At 40.6% G+C, this 22,207-nt stretch overlaps 1 protein-coding gene across 1 annotated transcript in view; it reads right to left on the bottom strand.

Annotated features, from left to right (window-relative positions):
* Window positions 1-2,794: 2,794 nt before the first annotated feature.
* The window catches only part of vstm2a (V-set and transmembrane domain containing 2A), an 88,501-nt gene continuing 69,088 nt past the window's right edge, over window positions 2,795-22,207 (bottom strand). The window contains exon 5 of the mRNA XM_030398688.1: window positions 2,795-6,391. Within this exon, the coding sequence (XP_030254548.1) occupies window positions 6,315-6,391 (77 nt within the window). The 3' untranslated portion in view covers window positions 2,795-6,314. The remainder of the gene's footprint in view (window positions 6,392-22,207) is intronic.

Below are 22,207 nucleotides of genomic sequence, written 5' to 3'. Positions count from 1 at the left end.
GGTGATTTGCCTTCTCTTTGCCTCCACATGAATAACTGTGTCATTGCTCGCTGAATTAACAAACACGGGCATAGGGTTAATTTCGTATTGTTGCTCATCCATCTCGCTCGCCCTCGCCCTCTTTTGCTCCATCGGCCTGCTTTGCATTCTGAATCCACTGATTAAGTAAACCTGATTAGCTGAGCCTCCGCTGCCAAATTCACTCCTCAATTCCAAAGAGGATCTTTTCCCCCTCTCTTCATTTTCCATTCCTCTAGCTTGTCTTTCAAACAGATGAATGGATGATGAGATTTGACAGGCCCCGTCCCTACCAACAGAGAGGTAGTTTCCTGTTTCCTGAGGTTTGCACTGATGAAGGCTGACTGCCAAAGCCAAGAGACCTGCAGTAAAACCAATTTGCAGATTCACCTGCAAAATGCTACTTTTCTATCCCCTCGAGTCAAACATCAGTGGAATCATTTGTGAGGGCTTTGGACTGCTTTGGAAACTATTGACGTAAAACGGCAGTCATTTTGCACTGCCAGCTTTTCTGCCTGTTTTTTCATGTATATATTTTCTTTGCTCACCTGTATTTGTATGTTCATATATCAACAAACCAGTCATTTTATGCAGTGTCTACCTTCTCCTACAGTTTTGACACATATGTCAAATTGTGTCAATTGTGAAAAGTTCTTTGTGCGCAGGTGCTTTGACCTTCCAGATTAATTGATTTTGTAACGCATGAGTTGTTATTATTATGCAATACAGATCTATTTTGTTTATATCACAGCCAGTGTGCAAACATTCAAATTTCTAATGGCTCGCTATTACGGTGTGATCACCTGCACAAGATCATTTTACCTATCCACAGGTACGAGAGCTGTTGCCAGGGAATTTTTCATCACTGTAAGCCATCACCAGTCTCGTTTTAAAGAATGTGGCCTCACACCTGCAGAACCCAGTTTTCGAAAACAGGCGCCTACAGAACTGGGCCTTGGGAAACCCGCAGACCTTTTCTCCAGGCCTCAGGGTGTTCCCTTAGGACAGGTGCGGCGAGGCATCTCCCCCAATTGGGGTTTTCTTCTTCTTTCCTTTAATTGCCCCCCTGAGACAAATTAAGTGTTTGAATTGAATTGAAAGACCTCACATTCTCACTCCCAATACATTAAAAATATAGCAGCCTCATCAGTGGCCTTAAGCTTCAATAAATGTCACGCTACCTACCCTCCAGTTTCAGTTTTGCACATGAGGGGCTACAGTCAAGTTAGCAATAATATGGTATATACAATATCTGCTTAGACTTTCAAAATAATGCTTGCTGATGAACAGTCCATTACAGACTTTTGGACATTAAGGTCAAACGGATGCCTTTGGTTATGTTTAGGAAAAGATCACACTTTAGGTTAAATAATGATGTTCATAATGATGTCTCGTAACTTATGTTGGGAGCATATGTAATATAAATAAGAAACTAATGACTCATGACATTTGGTCCCACGTGGGATGCAAGTGAAAGGAGTGAGAACGGGCTGGAAGATCAGCAGGGGACTTCCACATCCAGCTTCGCCCGCATGATTGACTGAGACCAGCCACTCAGACGGCTGATGCAACTGTTGGTTTGCAGTCTAAAGACTGCGTGCACAAGGTGTCAGAATGTGTCTCAGGGAGGCTCGTCTGCAAGCTCCTCATCCTCACCAGGGTCCTGGCCTGACAGCAGCTCGTTGTTGGAAACGACTTGAATGCTCACCTTCAGTGTCATCTGGAACTTTGGAGAACAGTACTCTGCACGGATCAATCCTGCTTTGCACTGTACTAGACAGATGGCAGACGGCATGCATGCAATGTGTCGGCGAGCAGTTCGAACAGATATGTTATGGTAGGCATAAGCTACGGCCAACACACTGCCAGCTTGAATGCACTAAGACACTGTGTGTCTGTACATACTGCCCACCCACCAGACATGTTGCGTGTTTGTGATGCTCTGAATCGCTCACTTTGCCGATAACCAGCCACGGAGGAGGAGAGGACCAACAACCTCATCAACCCTTTTCTATTTCTTTGGGGGATACCTGTGTCCCAAAAAATGACACATCTGTAACACTTGTCATGTGATGTCCTGAGTTTGGTCCATAATAAAAGTACTTTTTAAGATCAAACTGCTCATTGTAGAGTGTGTAAAGAAAATCTTTTATCTGCTACTTCTACTTAAACCTTCTTTCTTCTAAAAATGAAAGCATAAACAAGGGTGTAGAACAAAGCCCATTCATTCTAATATTTTTTGTAATACAGCACTCTACAGCACTGTTAATATGTGGCTTTGTATTTGACAATTAATGTACAAATTTTGATCATGATGATATTTACAATCAGGACTAAAAGTGAGTTAAATACTATATAAAAACGCTTTGGAGGCCCTAACAGTCAATGTATTTTCAACGTCAGCACCACAACGTCCATTCAAATTTAAAAAATGCTTTTCCTTGCAAAGTCTTACCGTTAGTGCATCAAAGTGTTTTAAAGCTTCCATTCTTACCACAGCCTCTATACCTCAGGGAATGCTTCTCTAGTTTTACAACACGGCCATCCCGTTCTGCTCTATTCCATTTCTCACAGTCACAAGTGAAGGGCAGATTGATTTTGAATAACATTTAACAGTACTATCAAATTAAAAGTGATTTAGCCCACACATAAAAAAAAAAGAAAGAGAGAAACTCTCCTCTGAGTTGGAAACTGGGCCACTTTTTGGCATTGTCAGCACTTTGTTCAGCTATAAAGCTCAGTATGGTACCAGCCACACAGATGGAACCCCTCAGTGTTTGAATTTAATCTGTGAAAATGGTTTATTTAAATATTATTCTGATATCGTCATTATAATACAAACTGTTGCAATGTTCCAGTACAGAAGCCTCACACAATACCAAAGAAAAGAGAACTATAATTCATCAGAATTTTTGACAGCTCAACAAACAGACAGGACCGCATCGAAATGAAATACATTAGAAGAAACAAATACATCTAGAGTGAATGAGTAGCGTGGCATATAAAACAGAACAAAAAAATGGTTGTGTGATGTTTCTGAAATAGCATCCCTGGATGAAGGAACCGCTGCTCCAGCCGTCATCGTGAACTGTTCTCTTCTTTGGCAACGGAGGCCTTGTCGCTTGTGAAGCAATTCAGCCTCCATCACGACCAAAACAAGCGTCATTTTTCACCACTCCGATCACAGTTTCTAATCAATCATCGCTCCAATCTCTCCTCCTTTGTTATTCAATGTGTTGCAAGGACCCACAATCAAGCGAGTCCCATAGATTAAGGTGAAAGCTTTATAAAGGAGATGTTTCTAATATATAGATATATATATATATTTTTTTTTTGTCAAATACATTTTTATCCAAGTTCATTTTGAAGAGATGAAAACCCACTTTGGACTTGTTAACACTTGAATATGAGTACATGACACCATTGTTACAAGTACAGAACATCACTGGCCTCTGCCTTTTTAAATGGATTTTTTTAAAAAATGTTAACATGCTGATTATTTTCATTTACAAGTTGTACAGATCTTTAACTTTTTACATGAGGGTTGGACAAACTGTCCGCTCAAGACTGTGCACACTCTCTCCAAAGTGCTGCGGCACATTTCCAACAGTATCCACACCCAAATCCCATTCTCCATACATTAAAATAAGCTGTACTTTTTTCTGAAAACTAAACATTCTGAACCATATTATATAACATGTCTCAATTCAAAAACACAGCAATTGATTCCCAGTCACAGCAGAGTGAAATATATAAGACAGTGATGCTAGGTTAACTGTCCGAATACATCCTGAAGCTATTTGGAACTCAAGGGATTGGACAGGGCTGCCCTCTGTCTCCCACACATCCTTTACCCGGGCTCGAAGCTGCTGATCACGCGATGTCTCTGGTCTGATCCCACAGCATGACACACTGTCAGCCTTTAAAACTTCGGTGCTGAATCAACAAGTTTCCTTCCACAGTTCTTTGGGAATGCAGTATGACTATACAAGGGGGCATTTTTGCTTTGTCTGCAAAGCGGAATAAAAGCTTGAAGGGAGGTGAGCATTTTGCTTTTGAGAAAAAACACAGCACAGTTATCGTTGGCAATTACACCTGTACGTTATGTATGAATGTTAGATTATACCATACAGAACATGAGGAACTACATAATCATGCTTCGTGTTAGCTTAAAGGTCCCATATTTAGATTTCCATGTGTTTTTTGGAGTATAAAGCAGGTCTAGGTTCTATAAATACTGTGAAAGTATCAAATCTCTCAGCTCACAGAAAAACTGACACAGCCTGTGTTCAGAAACTGTGCCTTCAAACAAGCTCAGGTGGTGATGTCACGACAGCGCAGCCGCAGCCCTCAGGCACACCCCCAAGTACGGCTGCTGTTGCTAAAACACCGGCAGAGATGGGATGGAGGGCGGTGTCTGTTCAGGCATGTGAGAGGTGACCAATCGGAACAAATTGGGTATTTCGGGGGGGGGGGGCTTAAGGAGACAGTCACTTAAAGTCACTTAAACGGAGCAGTCACTTAAACGGAGCAATGTAATGTATTACTGAACACTAAAGCATATAAAAGTTGTCTAGAAGACACCCAGAATAAAGGCATGATCCTGAAATGAGCGGAATATGGGACCTTTAAGTTGATTTAAATTCTGGGCATCAACTGAGCAAAAACACAGAATGTGCTTGGAGGCAAATGTCTACCAAATATAAAAATGTCGATCTCATTGCAGGGCAATTGCTGCACTGTGGCTGCATGATACTCATGGTGGATGATATTCATGTACAGGATGATTCTTGAGACACAAATCAACTACTCTATTATTCATAAATATTTCAGGTTGAGTCGGAACATCTGCATTTCTGATGGATGGTGCACATTTTCCTTTTCAGCTCAAAAGTTAACAACAACAACAGAATCCCATTTATTTTTTTTCCTGGTTAAACCATGTCATGGTAATGATCTAAAATTGTTGCCCTACGAAACCAAAAACACCTTTGTCTGTGTTTGTGTCAGATTGTCAAAGCGTTTTGCTTATAAATGCTCTGTGTGGATAAAAATCTCTACAATATATCATCTGAAAATAAAACTAAAAATATATTACTGTGAGATCTCAGAGAGAAGATTTCAACAAAACTAACTTATTTCTCCCAACCATGGGTCATATACAATGTTGATGATAGATAAGCAAATGTTGCACTGCGGGCTCATGTCACCTTCCAGCCATTGAAACGTCGATTGCGTGTGTGTTTGTGTGTGCATTTGCTTGTGTATGCTGGCATCAACATAATATAAAACAAGCAATAGTCATGATCCAGAGCGGGTGAATACTCATTTACCTCTTTGTAATAAGACAGAGCAGGGAGGTGCACAGCAACTGAAGCATGCCATTTAAAAATGGTGCAGGTCAATTAAAATTAATCATCCAATTGTCACATATCAGGGTTTTGAATGAGTCATATATTGTCACATCCTTTTTTTTTATTCCTACTGAGGATGCAATACAAATTAAAATGACATTTTTTTTTCACACCAAAGCTAGCACATTAAAAATAAAGCTACCTTCGACATACTTTAACACTGAACTCAAAGTGTCGACTTTACGCAGCTCAAATAACGTTTGCTCCCTTCTTTTAAGCCTTCAGACTAATAAGCATGCACACCTGTATATGTATCACTAACAAGATGTAAAATTATGCACATCAGATAATTTGGATGGCTAATACTGCTGAAGGAAAATGAGAAATGTAGCCTTTTTTTAACCTGATGGTTGATGTTAACAGTCTAAATTAACGTGTACTTGACTTTCTCTTGCTTCTTTGAGAGGGCCAGAGAGCCTCTTCAAAATGAAGTTCCATGGCCAATATGGAGCGCTATGTATACAGCACATACAGTAATTCTAGGTGTTTCAAATAAAACAGATATATATTTAGAATCATATATATTACACAAATGTAGATTCTCTGTTTTTTCTTGTTCACTTTTGAGCAATGAACACATGAATAGGAACAGCAAAAACCATAAGAAAGTCATTCTTCCATGAGGGTTATCCAACAAGATACAGAGTCCGTTTTTTCCCACCGGAGTGTTGCACCTCGGATGGTGGCGACAGCTGTACAAAAGGTAATCCAACTGGTTTAAAGGTGACTGGTGTTTACAGTGGCTAATAACAATGTGCTGGGTAACTGTGCAGTCCGCATGGTGAGGGAGGGGGGGGAAATAAAATCAGGCAATTTTCTCGTACGCTTTGAGAGCGAACGGAGAGAGCGAGATGGGGGCGCAAACCATATCAGTTCTTCAAATTATAACAAGGCATCCCTCACCAAAGCGCACGCCAGAAGGAGGACAGCCAGTCCATAGCTGGAGGATATTCTTGTACCTGCGAAGAGAAGAAACAGAGGGTTAACCCTTTAGGCGCCAGAGTCGCAAATTTGCGACACACCGCGGTACTGAACTAAACAGCTGTTTTCTCCCAATAGAGTGTTACATGTCGTTCATACTCCCCACCACTAGTTGGCAGACATCCTATACTTAGACCTTAGCTCATAAAAACGTCTTGCTTCAATGCAAAATGTTCGAGGAAGTCCCATGCAAACTGTGGGGTGAGAGAGCGGAGACAGTGCGCCAGGAAGCCATTTTGCTGAAGGGGTACTGCTGGATTCAGAAGTTATTGAGACGAAATAAACGACAATGGCATGCAAAAAGTTGAAGTGATTGAGCTCCTATTCGGTGATTCTGTTTCTGAAGTGGAAAATCTAGCTTTGGGAGATGACGGTCGGTTGATTAGTGAGCTTGCTAGTCGCGGTGCGTCTTTGCATAGCAATGGTGGTGCCGCGCAGAGCGAGGAAAACGCACAAGCACTAACACACGATCCTTTGCCCAATAGGTGGGAATGGAAATGATACACGAACTCGTAGTATCAGTAGGGAAGCGAATGGATGTGGTAGAAGTAGCGGTGGTGGTGAGAATAGCGCTGGGTGTCAGCGTTAGTGTTCACTCTTTCCACCGCGACGGTCACGTAGCCTCCATCCGCGGTAGCGGTGCAGCTATGCGACGCAGCAGTGTTCACAAAGCACACACGAGTCCAGATCTTCTCACAACACTAGAGGAGATAGCAGGGGGAGTCGTGGGCGAAGTGTTCGTAGAAAGGCTGATGGGTGTCGTAGGGGCAACAGGGGAAGGCAGAACAGGGCTGGAAATGATGATGATGATAATGGTAATGGTGGCTGGGCTTACTTGAGAGATGAAGTATATGGATAAAGCCCTTTGATGAGCAAATTGGATATCGTGGTGACAGAAAGCTAAGCAATGATTCAAGGTCTATAGTTTTTTTGTCCCTCTTTCTGACTGATGATTTCTGGTATCTTATAACAATGGAGACAATCCTCATCAGTATTTAGGCTGACATGAACTAATTCCAAGTTCACGGTTTCATGAATGGTATGATGTAAATGTAAATATATATATATATATATATATATATATATATATATATATATATATATATATATATATATATAATTAGTTCTTATTGTCTCTATGCCTTGCAATGAGAGGCTCCACACTCTACAAATATCACAAACTTTTATCTGGATAGATAGGCACAGATAAGGCCTCTGCAGCTAAAAGACGCCTACTGTTATTATTATCATATAATAATAATAATAATAATAATAATAATAAAGAAGAGAAGAGAAAACAAGAAAAAGGGAAGAAAAAAAGTGTCCTCCAATGGGGGGGATGGTGGGTAAAAAAAAACCGCATACTGTTTACATGAGTTTTGTGGTGTACTAATAGTTCTAGTTTACGACTGTTGGCTTACAATTTACTTTTTCCCTGTTCATTTGATGTGTGGACAACATAACAAATGGATGGAGGGGATGAATCTGATGAAATAAGTTCAACTCTCTTTCAAAATACCAGTTATTTCATGGAAATTACATAATCCAATATGGCCGCCACCATATGACGTCATAATATGCAAATTAGATGGGAAAAATTACTCCCTTCATAAACTTTAGGTCATTCTCAATATTTGTCTCATTTACACTTTGTCTCTATCTCAAACTACATTCAAGCCAGAGCCTTCTGAAATTTAGATGTCAAAATCTAGTATTTTTTAAAATAAAACCCGGCGCCTAAAGGGTTAAGAGATATATAGTGAACCATACATTTCTGATGTAACCACTACACAGATGTTCTGAGGTGTTATTTAAAGGTCTATGACAATATGTCAATATGTAGTCAGATGATGTTATACAACTGTATATTATTTAATCGAGGTTGTCACAATCCGGTTAAAAAATAAATGAAATGTGTGAAAAACAGAGCTTTCCCTGTTTTTCCATCATGTTGAGTCTGTGTGAATAAATCAAATAACTGGACTGGTTAGATAACATTCATGCAGATTTATACATAAACCTTGATGGTGTACCATCAAAGTCTGTATCAAATGGTGTACCATCAAAGTCTGTACCATTGCTATAATTTGCCTAAAATATATTACATTGAGGGTGTTAATAAGTTCTGACTGGACACACTGCGTTTAACAGACCCTGTGTTGGGTAGTGCGGGTTATGAACACCAACCAAATTGTTCTGGGAGGTTGCAACATGATAACGTTGATAACTACTGCTTTAATTCATGCACATGGATTCAACGTATTAGAACAAGTTGTATTAAATGGGAGCCTCTACATTTAAGTAGTATAGAGGAATTAGATGGAACATGTACATTCAAATACATTCAAATACAAATTCAAAATAGCCATTTCAAGCAAATCACATGAGGGCAGTATAAATCCAGACAACCAGCAAAGATAGAATAAAAAGAAATACTGTGTGTGGAATTACATATACAATATATGATGTACAAGAATATATCCATGTTGCCCATTCACAACTAGGTATATTATATCCAGGCATGGCAACTACAAAATGGTTAAGTTGATTTTAGCTCCTCTAATTATACAGTGGATTAACTGTCCAACAGGGATTTGTAACAGATTTTGAAGGCATGGACACATGGGGTCATCCTGCTGATAGTAAGCTCAGATCAGGAAACAGTGATGTGTTGTAGCTCTGCAGGAATTAGATAAACAACATGTGTTCTTTTTTCCACTCTCCACCTCATAATATTAAATGCACAATAGTTCATGAGTTTGTTAAAAAATGTGTCTAAGATGTTTCTTGGTTTGTTTTGTATTCCTTGGAGTCACCTGTAAAGCCTGTCAATCTCAGTTATTATGTTTGTGGGAGTCATGAAATTTATGTTGACACAAATCATAAAATTTAAAAGATGTTAAGCATGACAATGCAGGTTATTTGCAAGGACACCTCGGGACATCTGCAGCTGTGCTTTGTGGTGACCAAAACAGTTGACCAAAAAATGATCTCGGCGTAACACTCACCAAGTTGTTTTGGTGCTTAAATCTAACCAGGTCATAAACACAATGTTGGCTCAACATTAAATGGACAAATGAACTTACAGAAACTTGAGGTTGCTACATAAAGCAATATAACGGGTCAGCATGTCTCTGGTTTGCAGAAATGTACATTTCTAGCACTTACTCTGTGACTGGGATGTCAAACATTCACCATTCACAGTCATACTCCCTGTGACTCAACAGGTTTTGGGGTTTTTTGGTGTCACAAAACCAAAAATTGTTAATATTGTTAGGTTCTTATTTGTATCAAAAGTTGTGTACACACATTAAGAGGTGAATCTTGATGAAGGAACGTGATGCTTCAACTTAAATAACATATTCGTCTGGTCAGACATCATGTCAAGGCTGCTCAGCATATTTGCAGAATGTGATAGAAACTGGTGCAGCATTCATACAAAACTGTTGAGGTCTAAGACTGACCTTTTGTCTATGAAAATGAACGTACATATTTAGTCTCCACCTTGTTTGACAAACTTGATGGACAGGGAAACCTACACTTCTTTTTTTTTTTTTTTTTTAAAGGAAACAGAGTCTGAACTGTTATAAAAAGGATTTACATGGGCAGCTGCCGTCCTCTTAGCCCTGACAAACTGCCTTCACCACTGCAGGCAGCTCGGCCTGTTTACTGAGCGTCTGACATGACTAATTACTGCAAACTAGAACAGATTCGCATGAGTATCAGGAACACTGAATCTGAACTGATGAGAGTAACAGATGACACCTATACAATCCGTTGCAGCAGAATTCTGTGTCCAAAAACAGAAACAGAGAACGAAAGGCTGTGAGAAGGTCGGGGCTTTAAAGGAGGGAGAAGTGAGTAATGCAGGAAGTACAAAATTTTAATTCTGTGAAACAAGGGCGGACTTCGGAAATAGAAATACAATTTTCACTAAATCCTGTTGACATTGACTGTATTCTTCTGTCAGACAACCAGTTCTAACAAGGAAATCTTCCAGGGGGACACTTTGTTCCTTGCGGCTCAGCTCTGAATTGTCTAGGCTGCTGGGGGATTGGGGGATGAAGGGAAGGAATGGTGGTGGCTTGAGGTGATCTAGAGAACAGGAGTGCCACAGAGGAGCAGCAATCACTCTGGGCCAAAACACCCTTCACACAGAGAATAATTAATCAGCCTCCAGCTAGGAGACTGAGCAAGACACAGGCGCAGAGAGACATACAAATGTACATGGGAAATACATGCACTAATTCTCTAATACCCAGCTTTATACAATAATCTACTCCGTGACAGTTGAACCACAGTTTATATTCAAAGTAAACACATCCATTCTAAAGTTGCAGCTGATGTTGATAATACTTCAGATATGGTAAATTAATATCATGCAATTCGTCAGTCAACATTATATGAATGGTCTTACATGAACAAAATTGCACATGATGTTTATAAATCTTTACAATTTCTCAATAAATAAAGCACTTAATTGTCATTTAATTTACTTTTTTACTATAAATGTGTCATTTATTATTGATGGCTATGATGGCGGTTATCAATTTGCTCTGTTTAACCTGGGCATTCCTTCTTAAAAAGAGTAACCCAGGAATTCCACTTTCTGCATGTACGTTGCAGAATGGCTCAGCTATGGTTTTGCTCAGTGCTCCATCATCCATCAACCCCCACCAGCTGCGCTTTGAGTGTAGCATGGCGCAGCACTACCAGGCAGTGACATTCAGATAATTTTAGAATCACAACTCTGTGTTATGAACACAACAACAAACAGACAAAAAGTATAATAAAGGAATACTGAAAAGGTTAGTGTTCCAACCGAAGGATTAGAAGAAGTGTTTGGATCTGTCTCTTTTTTAAGATGTTTGTACGGTTGGAGTGTTTTATTCTGGAAATTAACCGGATGTTGTGTTGCTGTTTTGGTGTCTGCTCTGTGCAGAATTCAGTTGAATTGATGCGCCGTTCTCTGGCATCCAATATGGAAGGGTCCAGACTGCTAGAGTTGCAACTGAGTAGATACGCAACACAGCGGAGCCAGTGGAAGTAAACACATAGACTAGAGTGAAACCTATCTGCTCCATTGCCGTGTTAGATTGAACACAGGTCTGGTGGAATTCAGGGGTCAGTGAGGACGTTGGCCTGTCATGTGTTAAACCATGACATATGGACCACAAATGTTATGATAACACACAGTGTTCTATGTTTCACGTTTTACACAGCAATCATTCATTATCCAATACAATACTGTGTTGTGATTCAGTTGAAGAGAAACATCAAAAACCCTATCCAAACTAATTATGGCAGAGTGTTGATGATGACTTCAGGACCGCCAGACTTCAGAGCAGCTTCATTCCTCAGGCTATGAGACCAGCCTGAGGAGTGAAGCTGCTGTATAGTCTGGTGGTACGGCAGCAGATACTTCTGTATCTTTTGTCAGACGGCAGCAGGGTGAACAGACTGTGGCTGAGTAGGTGTTGTGTTTTAGTATCCATTAGACTCTGTGCATGTATGAGCTAGACATGTAGTGGAATTTTTCTCTTTGAAAAATATAATACATAGAGCTGTATTGCATTCATTGATCAGTTAGCTAATTTGTTTTTGTACTAACTTCCTGTGGCAGGCAGGGCACACAATTATCAAAAAAAAGGGTGCAAAAGTTTACCACTTTCGACATACTTGAGGCATAGTCGGCACTGGGAAAACACTAAAATAAATAAAACAGGGAGGAGTTTCTCAACTACATCAGAGATCACAGAGAGTTCCCACTGGAGTGAATACAGTTTAGGTTGACTCACATATAAACACAGAGCTATGTGAAAACAAGGCCTGAGTCTACTGCTAGATTGTGACATTGTGACCAAACAAATGAAATTTGTATTAAATGAATATCTTTTGATATTGAACTTGTAAGGACAACAGTGTTGTTGTACTACAGGCAAAATACATTGCTATGAGCCAATCAGGGAATGTATTTAAACATGTTATTGCTTTGTTGTGCTCCAGCTACAGTCATTGAGTTACTGTCTGGGTCACTTGTTAGTAGATTGCATCAGACCAGCCTTCTTATGGACTGGAGGCAAAAACACATCCCTGCACATAGCTGTGTTTGAGAACCACAGTGGATTTCATCACATCATTTACTTACTAAACTGCGGATGAGCAAATGTTTCCTCTGAGTCTGTTGTGTGTTTTTATTGCATTGCAGAATATTCATAATATGTTCTCTCCAGTTTGTTGAACATGATTCATGATTTAAGCAGTTCAGTCCAACACTGTGTTCAGGTGGATGGTTAATGTACACTCATGGCCATCTGGTGAGATGCCAGAAACCTGCAACACCTGCACAGCTGGGTTGTAAGAACGGCTCTTGGTAGCATCAGGTTTAATTGATGCAATATATGTAGCACTTCCAGCTCTACTCTTTTTTATGTACTGTACTGGGAATTGCAATGCATGAAAGATAATGGGAGCCATACTGACACCATGCTTCAGAGTAGGATATTGTTATGTTGTGAAATTGTTGTTGTACAATACATTTTATTATATTCATGGTCAAAATTTTCTAACCTTTACCAAGAAAGCAACAATGAAAGTATCTAAAAAGTACTGTGTGAGTATCCAGAGCCTGCTATGGTCTTCCTCTGTGCCACAGAGCTCCATTGTTGTCCAAAAACCATTCAAACACATCACTGAGACAAACTGTTGCACTGGGTAACATGCCCCTTAGTTAGCAGGAACACACACACTGTAGTTTATTCTGACTCAGTCCCATATACAATGTCCTGATACTTCAAATACAAACCCCAATTCCAATGAAGTTGGGACGTTGTATAAAACGTAAATAAAAACAGAATACAATGATTTGCAAATCCTTTTCAACTTAAATTCAATTGAATACACTACAAAGACAAGATATTTAATGTTCAAACTGATAAACTTCTTTGTTTTTTTGCAAATATTCACTAATTTTAAATTTGATGCCTGCAACACGTTCAAAAATAGCTAAGACAGCGGCAACAAAAGACTGGGAAAGTTTAGGAATGCTTAAAAAACACCTGTTTGGAACATTCCACAGGTGAACGGGTTAATTTGAAACAGGTGAGTGCCATGATTGGGTATAAAAGGAGCATCCCCGAAAGGCGCAGCTGTTCACAAGTAAGGATGGGGTGATCGGGTTCACCACTTTGTGAACAACTGTTTGAGCAAATAGTCTCACAGTTTAAGAACAACATTTCTCAACGTACAGTTGCAAGAAATTTAGGGATTTCATCATCTGCAGTCCATAATATCATCAAAATATTCAGAGAATCTGGAGAAATCTCTGCACACAAGCGGCAAGGCCGAAAACCAACATTGAATGACCTTCGATCCCTCAGGCGGCACTGCATTAAAAACCGACATCATTCTGTCAAGGATATTACCACATGGGCTCAGGAACGCTTCAGAAAACCACTGTCAGTTAACACATTTCGTTGCTACATCTACAAGTGCAGGTTAAAACTCTACCATGCAAAGCGAAAGCCCTATATCAACAACATCCAGAAATGTTGCCGGCTTCTCTGGGCCCAAGCTCATCTGAGATGGACTGATGCAAAGTGGAAAAGTGTGTTGTGGTCTGACGAGTCCACATTTCAAATAGTTTTTGGAAATCGTGGAAGTTGTGTGCTCTGGGCCAAAGAGGAAAAGGACCATCCTGATTGTTACCAGCGCAAAGTTCAATAGCCAGCATCTGTGATGGTATGGGGGTGTGTTAGTGCTCATGGCATTGGTAACTTGCACATCTGTGAAGGCACCATAAATGCTGAAAGGTACATACAGGTTTCGGAGCAACATATGCTGCCATCCAAGCAGCGTCTTTTTCACGGATGTCCCTGATCTTTTCAGCGAGACAATGCCAAGCCACATTCTGCATATGTTACAACAGCGTGGCTTCGTATTAAAAGGGTGCAGGTACCAGACTGACTGTCTCCCATTGAAAATGTGTGGCACATCAGTCGTATATCAAGCAAGAATGGGAAAGAATTCCACTTAAAAAGCTTCAAAAATTAGTGTCCCCAGTTCCTAAATGCTTGCTGAGTGTTGTTAAAAGGAAAGGTGATGTAACACAGTGGTAAACATGCCACTGTCCCAGGTCTTTTGGAACGTGTTGCAGGCATCAAATTCAAAATGAGTGAATATTTGCAAATCATCATATTCTGTTCTGTTCTTATTCACATTTTACACAACGTCCCAACTTCATTACTTTATAGAATGACAAAAGTGGATTCATCTGCAGATGAAGAAGATAGTCTCATAGCATGTTTTTTTCTTGTTCTAATGAATGCAAATCTTCGGTAGGAAGCAAAGGGCTTGAACTTAGGGACACAGACAGAGTAGGTTAGTTGTATAATAGATTGGATTTGGTGTCTTTCAGGGATTTGCTTAAATGGAATGATGCTAGCCTTCTGTGACAATATTCAATAAATAATAAATAAATGTGAGTTGACATCTTGATGTTCAAATATTAGGTAGAACTTCTTTTATCTGCGGGTTGAAAACTGGTTTATAATCAAAATTACGTTAAACTGGCAAGAGAAGACTATTGTGCTTTAATGTGTCAACCTGCAGTAAATACTGATTGCACAATGTGATGGTTATAGAAAAATGCACTATCAATATATTCATTTATTCCCTAAAAAAAACTCTGCTCTTCGGTTTGCCATTTGGCTGGATTTTTCCCTCAAAGAAAGAAGGAAGACTGACCGTGCAAAGGAAGCAAAACCAAATCTGTCGTTGGGTAACCTAAACAGGAAGAGGCATTGTTTTTCTCGGTCACTATCTCCAGGTCACGGTGGTACAACTGTATTAACTGTGGAAACTCTATGCTGCAAAAGAACAAGATGGAGGAGGCAAAGAAGGTAAAGAGGGAGAGTGACAGAAAACCGAGGTTAAACAAGAGTGAATGAATGGACATTCACTGGATGGAGAGTGCACCGGTGCTGTGTCAAAGTCTGTTCCCCCATTGGTGTGTTTCCACTTACCACTGGGACTTGAGGCGGTTCAGAACCAACATTCTTTCTACTAGAACAGTAAGTAACAAAATGAGGGTTTTGAGGCAAGGCAAGTTTATTTATATAGCACAATTCAGACACAAGGCAACTCAAAGTGCTTTACAGGAGCATACAAATTACATTAAAAGACATTAATTTGAGGTCAAATTGGGGTTCTTTGTTTTGGACAGTAGCCAGGCTGCTAGAGGGAGCCATGTTGCTAACACTGTCTTTGCAACAGCAGAGCCGACAGTAACAGGCTGGACACACAGGATGCGTGATTCAGAGTCTCGCCTATTTCTATCACGACACCTGTGTGGTTCTTATCAAAATCGTCCTGAAAACAACCTGTAGACAGTCATACAGACATCATACCAGCGTTTAACAACAGTTTTAATGTCTGTATGTGTAGAATATGCCACAGACATGAAGAGAACACACCCAACAGGTGAGGGGTAGTTTATTTCCTGTGCACTCTCTTTTTCCTTTCTCTCTCCCTCTCTATCCCCTTCCCAGTTTCTTACTCTTTCATCGGAGTAAGCGAAAATCACGTCATCTAGGGGTGGGGTGGGGGTGAGATGTATGGGGGTAGGCAAAAATTTTCACAACTTTCACAACAGCCCCAACATTGTCCGGGTTCTGTGTCCTGCTAAAGGACACTGCAACGTGATGGCAGGAGGACCAGCTGGACCTACATCGATTCCAGGGCTCTGAGTAGTGCAGCACAACTTCTGGACCTGAAACACATCCTCAAACATTTTGAGTCGATCTCACTTAAAATGAATTGAAAGAAAAACAAATCATCAGCCACTTGTTTTTTCTGGAGATGCAGCTTATTACAGCAGCCGTTCAAAGAGACAGAGCTACAAGCAATGGCTCATAATGGCCTCCTTCTGAGTAAAACCAAGTGTGATGGGTCACACGCCGCATGAGGCACAGCTGTGCTGGGTCATTTCTTTGGTGTCAGTTCTGACATCTCCCAGATGTACTTTTAAAATCTGCCGGAGCAACTCTAAATAGTCTGCACTCCCTCTAGAATTTGGTGATCAAGCCACACTTGTACAGAACAGCAGGGATATTGTTATTCATACATTATTGATTTGCTGTTGCAGTGGTTTCTATTGCTTTGGAAAGCAATTTTTTTAGTTTGGTTGTCTGAGAAAACACAAACGGCGGAAGAAGGTGAATGTAGATATGATTTTATCAGGTAAAGAAACAATACAGTCAGAACCCCCAATCTATTCATGGTGTCTGTGGTAGCATTAAGACAATCTTGGAATTTCTAACTTATAATACACGACACAATACCCCAAACTAATATGGATAATCAAAACCAGATTTGATTGATATCATAAATATTGACACTGCACTGGGGAAAACATTTTAGACTTCATCAAAAAAAGGTTAAATATGGTTGTTCACTGTGTGTTAAGCAAAACGGCATCTTATTTAGTAAACAAGGAGGCCATCATGTCTATCCTTTACAACAACATATGTTACTTATTAAAAGTGTGATGAAACCATCTGTACCTTCAGGGCAAAGGTTAAAGCCTATACTCTTTAATATTCACTAACAAAGACCACGCCAAAAGCTGTATGGAATGAAAACAGGAATTTATTACACGTAATGACACATGTTAGATGCTGGGAAGGAAAGGGTCGAGGGATGGAAGGATGAAGGGATGATGGGGTAGGGTTCGAGGGATGGGGGAAGGGGTCGAGGGTCGAGGGATGAGGGGGTTTAGGAAGGACGGGTGAGGTGCTTAAATATATTTCGGGCGGAAATGAGATGAGTTCGAGGCGTGGTCTTTGTTCCCGAACCTAGTTATAAAACTTCATTTTGTTTCAGATGTGGACTGCCTGTTTGGCTCTTGGATGCCGGATGGCGAATACACCAGGGACAACGATGACAAAGCCAAGACTTAATCGTTCAATCTCTGACAAAGTCTGCTAAGTTATTTTCTTATCTTTCTTTTTAAGATATTAGATTGCTGTCAACAAACATAATGGAGAATCTCAGCCAAAGTAATAGCAAAGATCTGAGAGCAAAATAAGATTGGTTTGCAGGCTGCATAGATATGATATTAATAATATGTCTATGAGTGATGTTAGAGAAAATTGAATATAATTTTGTGTAAGAGAAATATTTTATAGTCTGCTACTTTTCTCCCTGTGAGGAGGTTTGGAACCACAATTTGAAAGTAACATCAGGCTTGAGAATTCCACATTTCCCTTAAACTGTTCGTACAGTAACTGTATGAAACTATGTATGTGTAAACTATATATATATAATATATAATATATATAAGTATATATACTATATATAAGTATATTAGGTGAGTTGAAGCAGGAATTCTATGTGACCTGTTATTAATGGTTTATATTTTTACTGTGCACCTTCATTTTTTTTTTCTCCAGCAAGTCAGTGGTAAATACGCAAGGTAAATTACATTTTTATGACCAAGAGTAATGAGTCGGGCAGGAGGAGAACTGACCCCCAGATTCTGACGGATCCCAATTGGGTCTGCCACATCAGTGGAGCTGATAGTGTTCACTCTAGTCTATGTGTGTACTTCCACTGTGCTCTGCTGCATTAGGTATCTACCCTGTTGCAGCTCCGGCAGTCCGGACCCTTCCATAGCAGATACGCAGGGCTTCTATTAATTCAGACAAATTCAGCTTAGGGCAGACAGGATGTCAGACACCACAAAAACAACATAACATCCGGTTAATTTTTAGAATAAAAACACTCAAGACAAATCCAAGAAAGTCCCCCTTTCATCCAATCCTAACCTTTTGTCTGTTTGTTGTTGTTTTTATATCATACATGCAGGAATTCCTCGGTCTGGCCCCTCCGGCTGTCAGGCAGCGCTGCGTCGCGCCAGGCTACACTTACAAACGGACTGGGTGGGTGTTTTTGACGGAGCACGGGGCAAAACCGCAGCGGAGAAGTTCAGCAACATACGTGCAACCCGTGGAATTCTGGAGCGATCCTCCACCTTTGAAATGTTTCGAACTCTGCCTGTAGCTTGTAGCTGCAGAGTTTGGGATTTTCCACTGTAGAACTGCTGAGTGCCTTCAAAATCTCTGCTCAGCCGCAACACCGGGTCCCATTAGCAGTCTATCACTGTCACGGCTTTTGAGTCTGCACGAGTGAGACAACAGTGCTCCTATATGTGTTTGCATTTTTGGGCAAATTGACACCATTACAAATGTGCTGAATAAGTTAGCAGTTACACATGTGCAGACAGCAGTCACTGAATTAAAAAAACAAAAAAAAAAGAAGAAAAAGTTATGATCAGCGTCAGTTATTTATGATGCAATTTATGGGCCATTATTTGTGTTGCACTTCCGAAATAATGATATCACTGTCAGTCACTTTGAAAAAAACTGTATAATGCCTCTAAAACTCAGTGTAATTCAGACAAGGAGCACAATTGTTGCTACAAACTGTGCCAATGAGACGCTAAGTGTTTTCAAGTACTTTAATTGCTTCCATGAGCTGTGTGTCACAGCAACGGCTGCTGCTTCGACTGTTGACCGTGTTTGCGAGTGAGTAAAACTACAATAACCTACCGTTGCTTTTTAATAAAACTTGTGTGCACTTCTACCTTTATCTCGCACAACATATCTGTCTCTGTCACTACCCCCACTGCTTTCCTGTGCAACCCAGTTGGCAGGATAAAATGTTGATACTGACACGTTCACATTTGTTTGTCATGAAAAGTGACAAACTGACTTTTCTACAATACGCTCTCAACACAGCACAGAAACAGCCCTCCTTAAAGTCACCTCTTTTGACATCATCTCTTCCACCTTGAATCCGCCCTCGACATCTCCCAGATCTCCCAGACAGACAGCAGCTCATCCTTATCAACAACTGCACCTCCTCCACTGCTCCACTGTCCCAAGGCGTCCACCAGGGTTTGATGCTTGGTACATTACCCTTCTCTGCATGCTTCCCCTTGGCGACACCATACGCCGCCATGGTTCCTGATTCCACCGCTACGCTGACAACATCCAAATCTACATCTTTACCAAATCCATCACCAACTGCCACTCACTCCACACTCACCAACTGCCTTACGGAAATCAGAACCCAGTGCTTGGCCCATTACACAGGGGCACGCACCGAACCTGGGGCGACAGAGCCCTCTCAGTAGCTGCCCACTCCTTCTGAAACTCCCTCCCCAGAGATCTGCACAGACCTCAATACCCTCAAACACTGACCAAAACTCACCTTTTTAAAACTGCTTTAATGTGTAACTTGTGTCTTTTTAACCTGTAGAGTGTGTTTGTGTACCCTGAAAAGTGCTATATAAAATAAATGTGTCATTATTATTATTATTATTATTATTATTATCATTATACGTGTCTTATCATGTTCAGTTTACATATTTATAACCTGACTTCTATATGAGGAGGTGGATGGTGGAAGATCAAGTTGAGAAGGCTGCCAAGCCAGTGACAGAGACAGACTTTTTTCAAGATGACCTGAGGACAGTTTTAGGTCTGCTTGTCGCAACAAAACCAGATATTTCAAGCCAAAACATGATCTTTTACAAAAAGAAACGTAATGCTACAAAATTAAGAAACATTAATTTTGAACATATGCAGAGATGTACACTGCTGACACATGTTCTGGCCAACGCACACTGTGGTGGTTTCTATATCTCCGCCTATATCTCATGCCTCATGCCGAAGTTGTAATAAATGTGGGCTGTCTCCTACAGGAGTCATTAGGAGTCTTTCCCTCAATGCCAGCCATATTGAGTGAGACTGTTTGCATCGCGCTACTTTTGAGCTTGCATCTGTTATTCATTATATTCTAAGAACTGTGTGCAAAGCTATTCTCCTCATATATAAATCACATACGTACAGCTATTGAATTATTATTTTTTTTGTCTGGGCTGTTTTCCACTTTGAAACTAACCTTGCCAGCGAGCACAATAAAGGTAAAGGTACCTGCTGTGCTCCTGTGCTATTTTTAGAACACAACAAAGGAGGAACATTTGTGAATTATTGTGGTTTTTTGTACACGACCATGCATTTTAATTGCTGAGCAAAGTAAAAAAAAAACAACTACAAAAAAAGTCAAGCAGCAGAACTGAATACACACCCTAAAAAAATACCTTATATGGACCATGGGTGTATCATTTCATTTATCCCATCACTGTCTAAAAAGCATCTCCACAGACATCCTGCCAGTTTCCTTGACAAAGCCACATCATGGATGTCTTTACGAGTCATCTTGGATTAATTCGCTGCTTATTTCTTCTGCGGTTATTCAGCTTGGAGACAACTGAAGGCTATAGGTGAAAAGGCGCCACGATTCGGAGGTGTCAGACGTTTCTACGCTGTCTCAGGGTTTACAACTGCCTCCGTGAGTTTGCATGTATTCTCCTGGCTTTCCTCCACATTACGAGGGAGTGCAGACTGACTTATCTCCAGGCATAATGAGTAAGAGTATCTGTCTGGGCTAGTAGAGACGTTTTCAGGCTTTTCTCGGTGCATGCTGGGATAGAATAGACCCACAATGAATACTCTCCATTTTGTCCTACTTAACCTAACACAACACTCCACGTTTTTGCCAAAATGTTTTTGGCTCGGTGAGACGGCGATGTGGAATATCAATTCCAGGCCAGCGAGGCAGTCAGGTTCAGCGAGGCAGGGAGGTGAATCACCACAGCACCTCCACAGGGAGCTCAAACTGGCTTAGTGCCAGTTCCATCTATTCCTGCTGATCCCTGGCCGGCTGACTGGCTAGCTGACTGTCTCTTTGACTCGCTTGCCTACTTGCCCAGTGGCTCTGTTATAAAACTGGCTGTCTGATTTGCTTGTCGACTGATACACTCTCTAACTGACAGTGCGGCTGCCTGAGCCACGGCTGGATCGTCAGCTGACTGACTGGTTAAACACAACTGGGTGTCATTACCTCGCAGCTTCACCGTTCATCTGTGCATGAGGGCAAATGCGATAACACAGTCCGGCGTGTAATGCTCCAAATGTATCATCCGCTACATTTCAAGGGAGCGCGCCCACAGTTATGTGTGTCTTCGTCCGACATCACTGCAGCCGTAAAGCCATATCTGACATGAGGGACATGCGGCTGATTAGTGCTTCACACTTGAGCCCACCACGGGACAGTTTTATTTAACTTTTCTTCTCTCAGTATCACTGTTTCTTTCCTAAAAAAAAAAGAAAGAAAAAAAAGAAGAAGAAAAACAGAACAATTCTGTGAATCTTTGGACTTTTTGCCATGGGAAATTACAGTGGTGAAATGTAATGCTCAAAAACTTAAGGTATAGCTTTACTTGGCAATAACTATTGTACTCCACTACATTGAGGGATTTGTGCTTCTGACACCACTGACAGTTTTAGTTTCCAGTTAATAAACAGAAATGGCCTGCCAGCACCTACACTGGTATCTTTTCTTATGAACCTGCTTCTCCATCGCACATTGTTTTCCCATTTTGCGTCGCACATCATATGACATAATGACGATGTGCTTCCGATGTGATATGGAGGAAAACAGAAGCTTTAGCTCTCTGCTGCAATACGTATGAATGCTCCAGCTGTTGTGGTTTTCGTTTTACAATGATTCCAACAGGATCATGTGCAACACAGAACAAAACACAAACACGCCCAGAACACTGGGGCCGGTTGAGATCTGGTTCCTTTAGTTTAAAAGTTTAAAACTTTGTGAGCGAAACAGACATTAAGTTGATCAAATCTGATGCTTTGCTTTCCTTTCTGTTACGT

Source organism: Sparus aurata, chromosome 19 (genome assembly GCF_900880675.1).
Source record: "Sparus aurata chromosome 19, fSpaAur1.1, whole genome shotgun sequence".
In the NCBI taxonomy this organism is placed as follows: domain Eukaryota; kingdom Metazoa; phylum Chordata; class Actinopteri; order Spariformes; family Sparidae; genus Sparus; species Sparus aurata.
Note: the sequence above shows the minus strand (reverse complement) of the source record. Positions and strands in the feature narration are given on the sequence as shown.